The 16,847-nt window shown below is 60.9% G+C and overlaps 1 protein-coding gene across 2 annotated transcripts; it reads left to right on the plus strand.

Moving 5' to 3' along the window:
* The first annotated feature begins 249 nt into the window (after positions 1-249).
* MDFI (MyoD family inhibitor) lies at positions 250-15,760 on the plus strand. 2 transcript variants are annotated; one of them, XM_045842547.1, is made up of 5 exons: positions 250-502; positions 2,034-2,120; positions 9,079-9,261; positions 12,179-12,403; positions 14,887-15,760. In XM_045842547.1, exons 2-5 carry the CDS (start codon positions 2,045-2,047, stop codon positions 15,141-15,143), a joined length of 741 nt encoding a protein of 246 aa, XP_045698503.1. In that variant the 5' UTR covers positions 250-502; positions 2,034-2,044; the 3' UTR covers positions 15,144-15,760. The 2 variants fall into 2 exon arrangements, with proteins under 2 accessions (XP_045698503.1, XP_045698504.1); XM_045842548.1 differs by lacking the exon at positions 250-502 and adding an exon at positions 1,732-1,902.
* The last annotated feature ends 1,087 nt before the right edge of the window (positions 15,761-16,847 follow it).

The raw sequence follows: 16,847 nt of genomic DNA on the forward strand, positions 1-16,847 counted from the left end.
TTTGCGGGCCCTGGAGAGACACTGAGAAGAGGGCGGGGTGTAGCGCGAGGGTCTGTGGTTGGGGAGGGGGCAGAGAGAGAGACGCTGGGGGCTGCCCAGGAGACGATGTCCACCTCCTTACCCCGCTCTCCACTCCTGGAGTCTGGCGAGGCCCAGCCCCCTGGCCCAGGTAAGCCGGTAAGCACGCCGCGGTCGCCAAGCCCCGGGGCGGGCGTGTCTCGGTGACTCAGCCCTTGCCAGGAAGGGGGAGTCCGCCCCGAGCTCCAGAGCTCCCAGACGGCGGCCGGATCGGGGCTGGCTCCCGGGGTGCCAGGCTAGGCCCCCGCAGCAGGCAGCCGGCCCCGGGAGCGGGACCCCCTCCTCCCGGCCCGGGACCCCTCTTCCGGCCGCAGCCACCTGGGCTCATCTCGGGGACCCGGGCCCGGGAGGCAAGAGCGCGACGGGCGCCGTGGGGGCCACGGCGAGCCTGACAGAGACGGAGCCGCGAGGGCCTTCGAGCGCCGTGAGTAGCGACTGCGCGGGCTGGGGGAGCCCCTCGCTCGGCCCCCTCGGCCTTCGGCGTCCGAGCCTCCCCGCCCACCCACCCCCACCTCCTGCTTCCTCCGGACTGGGAGAACTGGCCCGGCGCCGCCGCCTCCCTAATTGCTCACTGGCCCTCGTGGCGGAGAGCCCAGACGCGGCTCCGAGGCGGCCCGGTCAAGTGTGGCCGAGACGCTGTCATCCCAGCGGGCGGCCCCACCGGGTGGGGGATCGTCTCACGGAGCGCCCCAGCCCCAGCCCGCGGGCCTTAGGGTCCTTGAGCCCCCTCGGGCTGCCTGACGCCGGCTTCCTTCCCACCCACACGGCCCGAAGGAAGGAGCGGCACACAATTCCAGATGTGCCGCCCCGCTGTCCCCGCCTGGAAGGGCCCCTTCTCTCCCCTTTCCCCCGCGCACCCGCAGTCTGGAAGGCCTCGGACTCCAGGCCGGAGCCAAAAGAAAGGCTGAACTCGGAGAAGTTCTTTTCGCCTCCAAAGTTGGTTTTCTGAACCAAGTTCCCACGCACAGCCCGCGGGGGCTGGGGGGACCGGGGATGCTCAGGACCGCCGGCGGGCTCGGGAAGCTAGCTAGTCACCAGCCCGGTTTCCCGGAGGGACGACCTCTGGCCGGGTGGGCTCGACGCCTGTGAGCCCCGGACCCCCGGCGTCCGGCTTAGGACGCCGAGCGGGTGGGAGGGGGTGGGTAAAGGGTGCCAGAGGAGCTTGGTCCCTCCCATCTGTGGGGCATGGAGACTTGAGGGCTCAGAACACAGTTATTCAGACAATTAGCCCGAGGTGGATGTAGTCACAGTGCTTTCTCTCGCTTGTTCTCCTGACTTCCCTCAAACTTTTGCAGCTTTTCGGACAGGCGAAGGAGAACGCGCAGCCCCCTCTGCAGCCCCTCGGGGCTCCGGGCCTGGGGGCGGAGATTTGGGGAGACTGGGGCCCAACTCTGCCAGCGCGGAGGAAACGCGCGGAGCCAGCTTCCTGTGGGGGCTCGGGCCGCGGCGCCCCGCGGACAGACGTGTCCGGCCCAGGCAGCGCCGAGCCCCGCGCGGGGGAAGGGAAGCCGCGGTGGGGGGGAGGGGCGGGGCGGGAATCGACCGGGACGACGAGGAGGGGACAGGGAGAGGGTGGGCCGGGGAGGAAGGGAGGCGAGCAGGGGAGGAGCGTGGGGGCCGGAGAGAGAAGAGGAAGAAGGAAGGGGGCGCACGGCGAGAGCTGGCGCCGAAAAGAGAGAGCGGCGTGAGTGAGAGGGGAGGGGGCGCGGGGCGGGCACCGGGGAGCTGCGTGGCCCCTTGGCGGGGGCGCGCTGGGCAGGCGCGCATGGCAGGCCCCGCGGCGTGATCCTGGAGGGTCGAAAGAGGAGCACGCAGCTTGCACGAGTAAGTTAGTCGGCGGCGGACTGGAACAGGGGGAGGCGCACGCCTGCGGCTGGATACCCTTTGCCAGTACCCCTTTCCCCGCACGCAGAGGGGTAAGTCGGCCCGGCCTGCTGAGCTCTCTTTTTCCGCAGATCCCGGGCCGATGTCCCAGGTGAGTGGCCAGCACCCCCCTCATTGCGACGCGCCCCATGAAGCCCCGAGCGCGGCCCCGGACCCAGGTACGAGAGGTGCTGGGGAGGAAGCCTGGAAAGGAGTTGGGTAGCAGCCCGGGGGTGGGTTAATTCCGCCCCCGCTTCTCGCTGAGACTCGAGGAGACGGTTTCGGGGAGCTTGGGTGGAAATGGGGGCAAGGGGTATGGCTGTCGGGGACGGGGTCCAAAGAGAATGGAGCGCTGGGGTGATGGGGGCAGGGCCCGAACGCAGGCGGCGGCTGCGCCAAGTTGGCTCTAACACCCCCCACTCCCAACACCGCGCGCACACGCACACACACACACACACACACACACACACCCCGCAGTGTCTGTCCGACTGGGATTTGTGTCCCAGCCGTTTCTGCCCAGTGTGTAAATATTTATGGGGGCCTCAGGCGGGAGTGGGGGTGTCTGAATCTTAACTTCCCTTCCCCCAACCCAGCCAGAGCCCAGCGCTTCCCGAAAACTTTTGTCCGCCTAAAGCGACCACAGGACCCTGCCCCTCCCCTCCTTGCCATCTGCCTCCCTCGCCGTCCTCCCCACCGGGGCCTGGCCAGTCTCCGCTGCCCCTACCCTGCTCACACACGCGCCCCTTCTCCTGGCTCACAGGGCCTGCAGCCTCCCCAGGATTCCTGCAGGAGACTCCCTGGCAGGGAGGATTTGTGGCTCCCTGAGGTGGGAACTCTGCGGGCTTCGGCTCTCAGTCCTCCTCGCCGTGCAGACGAGCTGAGGCCCACAGTGAAACACAGGGTCAGGGAGAAGTCGGGGACTTCTGGGATTTGCTCAGGGCACAGGGCTGGGGTGCAAGAACACTGCCCAGATTTTGTGACTTTAACCCCAGCTCTAGGTCCATCTAATTCTGCCTTCCCCTCACCCACCCCCACTCTCCCTTTCCCCTCCCACCCTTTGATTCTCTGAGTAGTGACAGTCTGGTCTTAGACCTCTGACACAAATTCCCTGCATGGCCTTGGACAAGTTCCTTCCCCTCTCTGGCCTCAGTCTCCACGAACGCCCGTAGGGGCTTGTCTGTCTGCTTGGAGAGGCCTGTCTCAGCTCCCCAGGTGTACCTGTGAGGAAGATGGCAATCTGGACACCTGGGGCTGTGGAGGGAGGGGGTCTCCCAGAGCAGAGTGAGGACAGGTGGAGATGTCTGGCCAGGGGCCAGCAAATGAATGGCACTAATGAGCCTGCTGCACATCCCCACTAACCCTCAGATTCTCTCCTCTCTACAGGCCCCTAGAGCAGGGTCTTCTGGGCAATGAGCTCCTTTAAGGACTGAGCTTCTTCAGCCTGGAGACAGCTAAAGGCAGGGGCTGGGAAGGCTTTTTCTGTGTCTGGGGACCTTCTCTCTCCTTCTCAGTCTCTCGCCCCTCCTCTTTTGCTCCCCTCCTCTCTTTCTCTGCCTCCTATTTCTCGCCTATCCTCCCACTTCCCTGCCTTCTTCCTCTGCTTATCTGTTCTCTCTGCTCTCCTCCACCGCCCCTTTCCAAGATCCTCTCCCTGTGCCACCCGTTCTCAGCCCCAAAGGGAGAGGAGGGGCTAAAATGTGCTGGGGCAGGGGACAAGGGCCAGGTGGGCCACCGGAGGGTTAAGCCCTGGGCTGTAACTTGAGGCCCCCCAGTGCTCCTGTGAGCCCCCTCCCCAGGCTGGGCCAGGCCAGACAATGTGGCTTTCATAACACGAGGAGGCCTGGCTCTGCCGCCTTGGGAGAATGAGCTGCTGCCCAGGAAGCCCAAACCGCAGGAGACCCAGCCAAAACCCCACAGACGCCTGAGTCCGGGACCAGAGTCCCCCACACTCCCCGCTGAGCCCTGACAGCACAGCAAGGCCAAGGTGCTGTCCTCAGGGGGCCCTGCTGGCCTGACAGCCAGGGAGCAGGTCAGCCCCTCCCTCAGCCTAGTAAGACGAAAATGGGGTGAAGGGGACTCAGGGAAGCTCCGGTTGGGGCAGGTGGCCAAGCCCCCACTCCCTTGGCTCCCCCAGTGGCCTCTCCCCAGAGCCTGGCTCCCTAACCCACCGCAGATTTCTGCCCCAGCACTGGGGCGTCACATTCCTGCTCTTGGTTCTAAATTGAATTTCCTGGGGAATTGGAGCCTTCAGAGCTAAAATAAAACCAACCCAGCCCAGCCTAGCTGGCCAGCTCAGGCCCTCTCTCCCCAGCCCTCAGCCTGGTGGCCTAGGACTGTGACCAGTGTGTCACAACTAAGTATCAAGAGAGTCCACATTCTTACCTTCTTGGGGCCCAGAGCCAGGTGCCACCCCAAGTCCTCGCCATCTCACCTTCTCTCCTCTGGTCTGGGCCATTCAGAGCTCCAGAGCTCAGTCCTCTCCAGCAAACGTGTGCTGAGGACCCACCCAGTGCAGAGATGAACGCTGACACCACCCCAAGCTAGCGAGCCAGGGAGGCTGCAGTCTGTGGAGCCAGGACGTCAGTACCAAGTTATAACTGACAATGGGTGCTTGTGCTAAGTTCTCAGTAGGCGGGCCACTCATAGGAGGGACAGTCGGCTCAGGGGTCAGGGAAGGCTCCTGGAGGAAGAGGTTAAGCTTGACCTGGATTATGCAGGATGGGTTGAATTTGGGGAGTGGGAGGAGGGAGGGGTAGGGCCTTCTGGTCAAAAGAAACAATCTAGGCATGGGCATGGGTGGGTCGGCCACAGAGCCTGGGGCCGTGGACGTGTCCGTCTGCCCGAAACGTGGGATCCTCGTCCGCTAACCGGGTTGAAGATCTAGACTGAAGCCCCGAATATCAGGCCGATATCAGCCACCACTCTCGGAGCAGGTCGGATCCTCGCTCACTCTCACCAGAGATGGCCAGAGCTCCAAGGGAGAAGCCCACATCTGCTGTCCACGAGCAGAAGTCTGGGTGTGAGGGGTCAGGCACTGGGGCTTCAGAACGGACCCACCGGCGCTTCCCAGGCTGGGAGTGAACCCATCCCACTTGGAAGAGCTCCGCCCACTTCTCCATCCAGGAGTACCCCTCGACTTGGTGGGCAGCAGGCAGAGGGAGCCCACAAGGTCCCTACTGAGACTGTGGGTCTCCCACCCTTCCCTCTTGGGCTGATGAATGTAAACACGATTTTTCCAGTCTCTTCTGGGACATTGACCAGCCCCCTCATCCTGTGGTGGGAGTGAGATCTATCGAGGCAAAGGGGCTGTTGCCTTTCTGTGTGTCCCGCTTGTAGATGGGGACCCTTGAGAGAGGCACAAGGCTGGGGCTTTTCTCAGCATGCCACCAGCAGGTACGGCCCTCTGTGCACATTAGGGAAAGGTGGCCTTGGGGCACGCAGCAGGTGCGCAGCTGGCTGGGCCGACGGCAGCTCCAGGGGGTCAGGCCACGGCGAGGGCCTCCAGACCCTGCCCCCCTGGGCAGGCGCCTTTATGCAGAACAGGAGTTGCACGTCCACATGGCAGCCCTTGGCCTTTGCTGGGCACCCCTCTCCCCAGCCCCTCCACATTTCTACCCTCTTGGACATCCCTCCGGGGGTTTCCTCAGAGATGTTCTCCCTTCGGTGGCTGGCAGCAGGGCCTCACGGTCACAAGAAGGAAAACTGGGGTCTTTCCATCCCTTGTCGGTTGAGCACTTGGGTTCCTCCTCTTGTCTGGCTCTTTTGCTCCACGTGCCCTGGTGAGAGCACTGGCTCTTGGTCCAGCATCTTGGCACTGGGGCCCTCTGGGCAGCATCTCAGTCACAGAGCAGGCCTCCGGGCCACTTCTGTGCCTCCTCCCTCTGCTTGCGGGTCTCTGGGCGCTCTGCAGTTTCCTCTCCTGCCCTCAGTGTGGCTCCCTCCGGCCGCTGCCCCTCCTGACCCCAGGAGAACTGTCCCTTTGTGTTTCTAGGTCAAAATGCCTAAACTGGATTCTCTTTCCTGGCTTCTTTTCAAGAGGTCTGATGCTCACCCTGGAACAGCCGGTCATAGTCTGTGCTCTCTATGCTCTCCTGCTCCCTCCAGACCGGAGGTCGCCAGCCCTCTCCATGACCGTTAGAAGAGACTGCCCAGAGAGTGGTGACACTGAGAGGAGGGCGGAGATGGGGACCAGCCTCCCTAACCCCTCTTTCTCGCCTTCCTCCCTCTCCAACCCTGGCAGCCCAGAGAGCTGCAGTCTGGCCCCTTCCACTGCAGGACGGACAGGGTCACCCCTGTGCACCCTGTGACCCCAGGGGAAGGCCCGGGAAGTGACCACCAGGGCGCACTAGGCCCCAGCTGTGGTTCTAGGTGGACGGCCTCAACAGCATCACGCATGGCCATTTCCCTCACTCGTGCTGCAGCTTTCCCCCTGCAGTCTCGGTTGCTGCGGCTCCTCTTGAAAAGGCCTTCTCTGCTTCTTGGCTGACCTATTCAAGATCCAGTGTGGGCATTGCCTTCTCCAGGAAGCGTCCTAGTGTGCACACAGACACACACACACGCTGGGATAAAGGCCCATTTTCTGTGCTTCCCCAGTTCTTAGAGATCTCCCTGCTGTCTTTCTTGCCCCTCGGTGTGTGTGGCTGCCCCACACCTCACCCTGCAGGAGAACCCCCGAGGCAGTGACCTGTCTTATTTGCTCTACCAGTGCTTGACGTTACAGATGTACTGTAGCTGCTTAGTAAATGTTAAACCAACCACCACAGGAAAGAAGGAAGGAAGGGAGGGAGAGAGGGAGAGAGGGAGGAGAAAGGGAGGGCAGTTAGGTGGGTGGGTCAGTGGGGAGGGTTTCTGAATGGTCCCTGCAGGCCAGGACACTGCTGAGATGTCACTCCTCTCTGAAACCCTGAGTGTCAGGAAGCCCCCTCCTCACACAAGGCAACCCCAGTCTCGGCAACTTGCCCACGCTGGTAACCGGTCAAAACCCGAGCTTGCGTCTTGCAGCTTTGCCCTCAGGCCTTTTCATCTCATCCCACGGGAGGGTCAGCCCTCCCAGTTCAGGCTGGGGGCTGGAGCCGGGCAGGCCCAGTGCTTTCCGGGGAGTCAGGACCCCAGCCCTGAGCCTCCCTCTTTCATGCACAACCTGGGATCTTAGCCCTGAAAGTCTTGTCCAGTCTGCTGCAGACCAGCTTGGGCTAGGAGAGCGCTACCTGGCATCGCTCCTTCTTGGGTGTCATCTCCATTGCCTGGCCCCCACCCCCCATCCCAGCTTTGTGATCTTCCAAAAGCCACTGACTTCTTTCTCCTTAGCCCAGGTGGTGACCCGGTCCTCCACGGGCACAAAGCACGGCAGGGCTGGAGGGACCCGGCCCCTGTTTCCACGGAGCCCCAGTGGGCACCATGAGAGGTTCTCAGCGCAGAACTCCGGTGTCCTCCAGGAGTCGCAAGAGTCCCAGCCCCTTTCACCTCCCAACCTGGCTCCTGGCTCCGGGAAGAGCCCGTGGCTTCTTTGGGCAGGCGTGAGCCCGTCTGCTCGGCCTGCTGCTCTCTGTGCTGGGGCCTCTGGGGCCCTGTCCTCCCGGTCATGGGAGACCAGGGTCTTCGGAACAAAGATTGCACAGGCATCTCTGAGGGTCAGGAGCTGCAGGGGGATGCTCAGGGCCCAGGGAAGCAGCTGAGCCCGTGGATCATCCCCTCCTTCAAGATGCCCCATCCTTTAGACCTGTGTGCCCACCCTTAATTATCTCCCACTCCTCTTGTCCCCGCCCCACCATCTGGGGACAGCTTAGAGAAGGACCCCATATGTCAGCTCCTCTGTTCTTCATCGTTGATTTGTTTCTATTCCATAGAGTCTAGTCTTTGCCTCTGCCCCTCCGTCCCTCTGCGTGCCTCTCTCAGGCTCTGTGGTATGTGTGTGCGGCTGTGGATGTTTTACTGGGCGGGTTTCACCATCCTCTCTGTCTCCCTGAGTCCCTCTCCTCTCCCTGTGCCCTTCTGGTCTCGGTGTCCCTCCGAGTGTCTTGTTTCTATGTCTCTCCCAATATGGCACGTGGGGGCACCCTGTTGAGGCCCCTGTCACCCCACCTGCACACGTGAGGTCTGATGGAGAGGCTCGGGCTGCACCCTGCACCCTCTAATTGCGGGGCCTTGCCCTTGGCCCTGTGACCCCCGATTTCACCCCCTGCTCCCTGTCCCACCCCTGCCTCCCACACCCAGTGACTGAGGGCATGGGAACCGGGGCCACTTTCTGCCTCCCTCCTCCACCACCCATCCCCCTAACTTTTCCCCTGGGCCCAGGGGGCCCGAGTCCTAGCCCTGCCGCCTTGGGAGCTGTGGGTTTGAAGGTGGCTCCATTCCTTCCTTCCGCCCACCGTGCAGAGAGGGCCGAGTTGGTCACTGTAATTACATGTGGCTGCGGTCCGCCTCTTCCCAGCCTCCTGTCCTCTCCCTGTCTCTCCTCCGGCCCGTAGCCCCTCCGCGCCAGGCCTCAGCCTTCTCCTCACCCCAGGTTTCCTCTGACTCTTGCTCTCGCTCTCTCTCTCCCAACCCAATTTCTCACTGTCTGTCTCCCGCTCGCTCAGTCTAGATCACGTTCGCCTCTCCTTCGCCTCTGCCTCTGACCCTGTCTTTATCTTTCTCTCCATCGCTGCCTCTCACGCTGCTGCCGAGTCCCTCCTGTCGTGGGCTGTCTGTCACTGGCTTGCTGGGACTCTCCCCTTCCATGTCCAGGCCCCCGCCTTCTGATGCTCTATCTCTTTGCTTCTACCTTCCACTGTCCCTTTGATTCTTCCTTCCTCCCTGTCACTCTTGGTGCCTGTCCCTATCTCTGCACAGCTGACCACCTGTCTGTTCTCTCCTACACTGCATTTCTCCTTTTCTCCTTTCCCTCCTGACACCACACACGCACACAGGCACACGCGTGTATGGGCGCACACACACAACCCCTTGCTCACTCATGCACTGTGGTTTGGGAGTCTATTTTGGAGTCTGGCACTGTTGCCAGATAGGGTAAGGGCTGGGTAACTGTACAAAGAGACCACGAATGAGGGCTCAAGGCATTCTGGGCTGCAGCAAGGGGACCAAGGCAAGCAAGCAAGAGGGTGCCAGGAAACTACCATGGTCATCTGCTTTTTCCCCTAGCCCAGACCCCACCCCTCCTGCCTGGGCTGGAGGTAGGAACAGGACCCGCTCACCCTGTGGAGGTAGTGTTGGAAGAGGGCTTCCTGGAAGAAGCGGCACCCTCCATGCCCCAAGGCAATGACCCTGGGGCCCCCCAGGTCCTGGACAGCACTGACCTCGATGTCCCCACAGAAGCTGTGACATGTGAGTCCTAGGGGCCCAGGGGGTTGGGGTGGTAACAATAGGGATTGCACTGGGGAATCCAATCCAGGTGGGCTTGCAAAACTGCAGTGGGTGCCCTTGAGGACCTAGCACAGGGCCAGGGCCTGGAAGTGGGCAGTGGAGAGGCATATGACACTTTGTCACTGTTCTTTCTGTCTGGGAAGAAGGTCTCCATGTACAAAATGATTAGTATAAAATTAGTTCAAAAGGAGTGTGCACAGGCTCCAGGCCACATGGTTCAGGACAAGAAAGTGTGAGGCTGCAGGGAAAGAGGCGCCCTCCCCTCAGGAAGAGGGAGGGGCGGGGACAGGCAGACACAGCAACACCCTTCAGGCTGTCCAGGGCAAAAGAAAGGAGACACTCAGTCCCCACTGGCAGAAAGGAGCAAAATCCAGCTCCATTCCTAAGCTTGGCTCCAGGTCTCCAAGGAGGTCCTGGGAGGGAGAGGATTCTCCACCTTCACCCTCAAAAGCACGGAAGGGGCAGTCAGGATTATTTTGTAATTGTGAATAAGATACCTCAAATCTGTAGACACAGTTGGACTTCACAACTTTCCTTCCCCTAGTGATCCCACGTGCTCTGTAAATCAGTCTGCAGTGAGGCAGCCTAGCCACCATGAAACCCATTTTACATATGAGGAGACTGAGGCGCAGAGACCCACTCACCCCTGAGCTGGGGGACTAAGGTCTCCTGACCCAGTGCTCTTTCCTACGCCTTTCTGCCCGGCTGGAGCAGGGAGCCGCCCTCAGGCAGGGCATCTGGGGCGAAGGCAGACTCCCTGGAAGTCAGGGTTACTAAACCCTGCTAGCGCGCTGCCCTCTGCCTCCTCCAGACACGCCCACGGGCAGCACTGAGAGAAAGAGGTCAGCGCAGTGGCCACAGAATAGGGGCCTGGGTGGGCGTTGGACAGTCACTCCTGTGTCTGTGGGCCTTAAGTATTTGCTCTGTGACTCAGTCCCCATGCTCACTTCTCAGCTATGGCCACAGGCAAGCTTTGTGTCTGCCCACACCCCCCAGGGCCTTCAGCTCACCACACAAGCCCGCCCTCTGGTCTCTGTGCCATGTTTAGGCAGCGGGGCAAGGGGCACTGAGGTTGGCCAAGGATTCAGCTCAGTCACCCCCGTGGGGCCAAGAGGTGGGTTGTGATGATTCAGGCCTGGCCGCTTCCCATGGCCTTACCCCTGTTTACCCGGATGCAGGCACCAGCCACGCCTCAGGGCAGAAGGCTTCGGGCGGGGAGCCTCTCCACAGGCCCGTCTCCCGTTGTCCCCAGACTCCCCACCTGTCCTCTGCTCCTTATCCCAATCTCCACCCCTGCCCCTGTGGGAACTTGGCAAGTTATAACCTCCTTGGGCTTCAGTTTTGTCATCTGTGAAATGGGCCTAATAATAGATCTGTGGTAGTGCCTGAAGACATTGCTGTACACGAAGCTCTCAGCGCTGTGTCTGGCACCAGTAACAGCTCAAAACATGTAAACTACTAGCTGTAAGTGTAACAGTCGTTGCAATAGTAGCAGCCTATTCCCCAGTCCCTTGTCTCCCAACCTCGGCCCATGCCTTGCCTCCCTGGTCTCAGCTCTTAGCCTCTAGGCTGGCCCACCCCTGACACTAGCTGTGACCTTGGACAAGTTACTGTACCTCTCTGGGACGCAGTTTCCTCATCTGTAAGGGAGGACACAGCCCTGTAGAGATACTGAGAGGATCCAGTGAGAGAATAATTAGCAGGTCAAAGGCTTAGCCGAGTGGCTGGCATGCAGTAAGTGCTCAGTGGTGTGACTACTACCATGAGCAGAGGCCCAGCCCCTCTGGCATGGCACTGAGGCTGCCTCCCCCTCTCCCCAGTCTCCAGGCACCCCTCCCCCATCTCCTGCTACCACAGTTCAAACACAGAGGCCAGGCCTGGAGGGAGCTGGGGGTCCAGACCCAAGGGATGGAAGTTCCCCCTATTTACAGAGGCCCTCACTCAGGGTCGCAGGCCCCTGCCCAGGTCCTGCCCTGCGCAGCTGTGGGGCCCCAGAGCGTGTCCCGTTCCCCTCGCCGTCTCCTCACCCAGCTCTCACACACCTGCCCCATGTTCCCTGCACAGCGCTGTGCCTTTCTCGTGAGCAAGCCTGAGTGAGGTGAAGGAAAGTGGTGGGTGTTTGGGGAGATCTCTGGGGCCAGCTTCCCTGCACCTCACTGACAAAACTGAAGTCTGCTTTCTCAGTCTGACACGGGAACCCACGGAGGTTGAGGGGCTTCCTAGCCTCAGGGCTCTCCCTCTTGCCTTCTTCTCTCCCTCCCCACCCAGACCCCAGGGGCCCCTCGGCAAACTCCTCCTGCCAGCCGCCCCACAGAGGCTGCCAGGGCAGGGGCGTGGAGGAGCAGGAGATAGAGGGGCTGCTGTGCGGAGCCCCCGGATTCCAGAGCCAGGCATTCATCTCCAAACAGATGTTTCTAATAACTCACCCAGCGCACGAAGGGCAAAAACAGCTGGGGGCTTGGCAGAGGCTGCAGGGAAGGTTAACTGCTTCGCTGCTGTCCTCCCCACCTCAGCCAGACTGTCCCTGTCCCTCCCCCAACTGCCACCGCTCTTGCCCAAATCCCAGGACCCCAAGAGCAGGAGAATGGATTTCATGTGGGATAGGAAGGTGGGGTCCAAGGCTCTGAGCCCCTCTTGCACCTCTGTTTTTTCTTGAACGGGCACTGGCTCAAGAGCTGGGGGCAGGCTCAACCCTGCCGATATTTCATGGTGTGCCTCTGGGCAAGTTGTTCTGCTCTAGGCCTCAGTTTCCTCATCTGCAGAATACAGGCCCAGACAGGCGAACTGTGGTGTGCGTCAGAACAAAGCAGGCAGGAGCAGAGCACAGCAGGGCAGCCCTCCGCCTGGCCCCCATCGTTTTTTCTGATCGTCTCCCCAGGCCAGCCTCAGGGGAGCACCTTGGGCTGCACCCCACTACTGGCAAATGGCTCTGGCCACCCCTCGGAGCTGGGCGGCGCCAGGCGCGCGGGGAACGGTGCCCTGGGTGGCCCCAAGGCCCACCGGAAGTTGCAGACTCACCCGTCTCTCGCCAGCCAGGGCAGTAAGAAGAGCAAGGGCAGCACCAAGTCTGCTGCCTCCCAGATCCCCCTCCAGGCGCAGGAAGGTAAGTGCCCCGCTTCTCCCTCCCACGGGCCTCCAAAGCCAGCTTCTCGAGGCATGACCCAGCAGCAGCATCTTCACCGGCTTCTGGTCACAAGTGCGGCCCCAGCCCCACGCTGACCCCACCGGATCTGAGCCTCTGGGTGAGGCAGGAGCCTAGACTTAACAAGCCTTCCAGGGAGTCTGATGCAAGACTCAAATCTGAGAACTTTGCGAAGGTTATCAGATAAACCAAGGCACGTCTGCCTTCTCAAGGCCAACCCCTTCCCACCCCTGCTCTCCCAGAGTTTCTGTAAGGAGGAAATGGAGCCTTCTGGGCTGATCCAGCTTAAGCCACCCTGTTTCTGGAAACAGAAATTTTCTTCAAGGAGTGGGCCATGCGTTTAGTGAGAGCAGAACACCTAGCAGAATGAGACAATACACCATCACATGCTTACCTGGGGGTGGGGCAGGGGCTGCAAGGTGCAGTGGGAGGCCGGCAGACCCAGACACCAGACGCTGTCCCTGCAACACAGAGGCCCTCTGCAGGGCCGCGCTGGGCAGCCAGCGCCCCCTCCCCACCAGGCTTCAGCTCAGCACGGGTGTCTCACTGCCTGTGGCTCTGTGGTGCTTGACCTTTACCCCAGAATTTTTAAGTGATTCCTGTCCATGTTAGGGGACTCTGGCCTGGTCCTCTGCAAACAGGATTCAGTGCACACATTTGCACATAATGTATTCACAAACTTTCCCACCCTGCAGAGCAGATTCCGCCCAGTTAATTTATGAAAGAGATATTCATTCACTTGAAGTGTAGTGGGCACTGTGCTGTGTGCTGGGTACCCAGTCCACGGCCTGCTGAAGCTCTCGTGAGAGAAACACAGCAGGTAACCACCATATGTTGTGATAAAGATAGTGATGAAGCCGCACATGGGGTATTATGAGAACACAGGGGACACCCACTCCTGCCTGGAAAGCCGAGGAGGCAAGTCTGGGAAGGCTCTGGAGGAATCTGAGCAAGCTTTAAAGGTTGAGGAGAAGGGGCATTAGCGTAGAAGTGAGAAATGGCTACTGTGTCCAGATTATAAAGTTCAAGGTGAGAAGAGGTGGGAGGTGAGACAGGAGCTCAGGGGCCATAAGGAGCCATTGCGGGTTTTAAACAAGGCAGTGACCTCATCAGATTTGCCTTGGAAGGGAACTCCCTTACCAGTGTGCAGGCAGATCGCAGGGGTCCCAGCTGCACAGAGCCCCACTCCCTCCACACCAGAAGGGGCTGGGGAATCGCCCTCCTGCACAAGGCGAGACTCCCACAGGACCAGCAGCCTGTGCCCAGGGCTCGCCTACTGGGGGCTGGACACTCTGCCCTTGGCCTGGCCCCTGACAGGGATGCCAGCTCAGCATCCTGGCAGCGCACTGAGCGTTTCCAGGTGTGGACTCCAGAGCCAGCCTGCCTGGGTTTGGGTCCCAGCTCCACTACTTATCAGCTGGGTGCCCAAAGGAGAGCTTATGTAGTAAATCACTTACCATTTATGTACTCAGCACCTACATGTGTCAGCCACTGTTCTAGGGACAATATATCAGTGAGCCAAACGGACAAAGATGCCTGTCCTTGTGAAGCTTACATTTTAGGCGGAGGAGAAAGCTGTGTAGTGCCGTGGAAGGTGGTAAGTCCTAGTGGGGACAGGCAAAGGAGGCCAGGCAAGGGGGCGGGGCTGCTGGGCTGGGGCAGGCAGGCTACATTATTGATGAGTGTGGCATTTGGGCAATGGAGGAGGCGGGGAGGGGGCAGAGAGTTTACCTGGAGCAAGAACATTCCAGGCTGGGGGTGGGGTGGGGGAGTGCCTTTGAGACCGGAAGCCATAGCAGTGATACAGGGGGACAGAGTCAGGGAGGGAACCGGATCACATAAGGCCATGGGGGCCACTCTGAGCTTTTTAGGTTTTACTCCCAGTGAGGCAGAAGCCACTGGAGGGTTCTGAGCACTGGAGACGCAGAGTCCCACCAAAGCTGTACAAGGGGACCTGCTGTGTGCGGGGTAGGTGGCTGGAGGTCCAGGGAGGGGGATGGAGAGGCAGTGGGGAAGCAGTGGCCCTGGCAGAGATGAGCAGGTGGGAGGATTCTGGTTACACTTTGGAGTGGCTTCTCTTCCTCGGTTTCTTGATCTGTAGAGTGGGGCTAATAGCCCCACCTCATGGAGTTGTTGCAAGTTTAAATGAGTTTAATTCATGCCCAGCACTTAAAGTGACTAAGGAGGGCTAGGAGCAGGAGCTCAGGATCCAGACTGCCGTGCAGAACCCTCACTCTGCAACCTACCACGCAGTTGTGTGTAAGTCTCTGGCGGTGCCCTAGTAGGGCGCCTCCCAGTCCCCACCTCACGGAGCTACTGACCGCACGACTTCACTCGCTGCGAGCACTGAGCACGCAGTGAACGCGCTGTGGCTGGGTCCCCTGCCCCAAGGCATCTCACCCTGCTCCCTCTGCCCTGCCCCCGCCCCCCACCCCCCACCGCAGACTGCTGCGTCCACTGCATCCTGTCCTGCCTGTTCTGCGAGTTCCTGACGCTGTGCAACATTGTCCTGGACTGCGCCACGTGCGGCTCCTGCAGCTCCGAGGACTCATGCCTCTGCTGCTGCTGCTGCGGCTCCGGCGAGTGCGCCGACTGCGACCTGCCCTGCGACCTGGACTGCGGCATCCTGGACGCCTGCTGCGAGTCGGCCGACTGCCTGGAGATCTGCATGGAGTGCTGCGGCCTGTGCTTCTCCTCCTGACCCGCCGGTTCCCGCACGGTCGTCCTAGAGGGGGCCGGCCCCAGGGCTGTCGCACAAAGCTTGATCAGCCCCCTCCCCCTGGTCCTCCCTCCTCCACCCAGTGACCTCTCAGAACCCAGCCCAGTGAGAAAAGGGGCGCCCCGAGGCCACCTCAGTCACGGGAGCTGGGCCCACTGCAGAGAGCCCGTCCCCCTGCTGGTTACCTGGGACCTGGGAGGAGAGGGTTAGTGTGGGAACCGCTCCTGGCCCAGCTGCCGGGCCGCGGAACACTGTGAAAGCTGGGGGAAGGGCAGGAACGTGAGGAGGCGGAGCTGTGCGCTTCTCTACCTCTCCCTGCTCCCGGTGCCCGCCCCCCGCTGCCGCCCCGGGCTTAGAGCACAGCAAAATGTGAAAAGAGACACCCCGCCCTGCCCGCAGCCAAGCCCCTCCCTGGTCTCCTTTCCTGGGCTTTTGGGGGTGGGGTGCTGACCCATATAGTGACCCCAGCGCGAAGCAGGGCTGGGCTTGGACCTGGGGCAGGGCGGGAGGGGGAACCTTACAGAATAGACTGGAAGGGGAGAAGGCAGGAATGGAGAGGGCCTGTTCTATTTGTTGCTGTAAATAAAGGTGTTTGTTCATTTCAGACTTCCTCAGGGCCCCGGAGGAGTAACGTCCGTAGTGAAAAGCAGACAGTCCCCACAAACCCCCTACAAAGCCCCCAGATGGATGAGGCTACCCTGCCCTCTGGGGCCCCTCCCCTTTTCCCTCCCTCATCCATGCTTCTCAGCGAGGGGAGGAAGGAAGAGGGGCATCAACCCCCCACCATGATTTCTCTCTTCCCACCAAGGAGAAGGGAAGTCCAGAAAGAGAAGAGTTAACCCTTGGCATAGACTTAATTAACGACAGATGTGTTCAGGTTTTGATTAATTAATCTCCTGCTGACTCCAGCTTCTTGAGGCCCTTCCTGGTGATGGCTCCAAGGCACAGGGTGGCACCTATTTCAGTGGCAGAGTCATGACTGGGGAGGGGCAACCCTGCACCCCGCCCCCGGCACAGCTTGGGCTTGCTCCTGGGAGGCAGGTGTGGCTTGGGCGGGGACCACAGGAACTGGAGGACCAATTCAGTCATCCTCGACATCCAGGGGCTTAAGGAAGGAGAATCTGACCAGAATGGCAGGAGCCTCAGAGGCCGTGTGTCCACTGCCCTTGGTGCGTGGGGAGGGGGCAGACCCGAGCGCTGCAGGGCTCTCCTGGGGAGGTGGACTCTGACGGTGGGGAGGGCTGGCTGGACGGAGCCTCCTCCACCCGGTCCCAGACCTGGAGGAAGCTAGAGGGGCTCAGGGTGAATGAGTGAAAGGATGTCTCACGGCTGGACTCGGGTTCCCCTGAGGAGAAGACATGGATGAAGAAGGCCTTTAGAGTGGATACCTTGTGGGAAATTGGTGGGCACTGCTTCTGGGAACCATGTCTGCAGTGGTCTGGAGGGATTCTGGAAGGAAGGAGGGAGGGAGCTCAGAAGAAGGGCCAATTGAAATCCTAACTCTCCTAAGGAATGTCGTAGGAGGTGTAGCTCATGGTCTTGGCAGTGGGCCGCAATTACAGCAGGGGGAGGTAACGTGAGGCGAGAGAGGGACTCCCCCCACTGCCACACCCCTCCTGCCCGTCCGCCCCCACGCACAGGACACAGGCCTCCCTCTGCCCACTGGCTCTCTGACCTCTGGGGCCA

The sequence above is a fragment of the Phyllostomus hastatus genome, unplaced genomic scaffold (assembly GCF_019186645.2).
Source record: "Phyllostomus hastatus isolate PE091 unplaced genomic scaffold, TTU_PhHast_1.1 phas_contig_40, whole genome shotgun sequence".
NCBI lineage: Eukaryota > Metazoa > Chordata > Mammalia > Chiroptera > Phyllostomidae > Phyllostomus > Phyllostomus hastatus.

Excerpts from the sequence above, each read along its gene's own strand:
- MDFI (XM_045842547.1), top strand. The coding sequence starts at position 2,045 with ATGTCCCAGGTGAGTGGCCAGCACCCCCCTCATTGCGACGCGCCCCAT. Across the intron at positions 9,262-12,178 it reads CCCCACAGAAGCTGTGACAT|GCCAGCCTCAGGGGAGCACC; the intron begins GTGAGTCCTAGG and ends TCGTCTCCCCAG. Across the intron at positions 12,404-14,886 it reads CCCCCTCCAGGCGCAGGAAG|ACTGCTGCGTCCACTGCATC; the intron begins GTAAGTGCCCCG and ends CCCCCACCGCAG.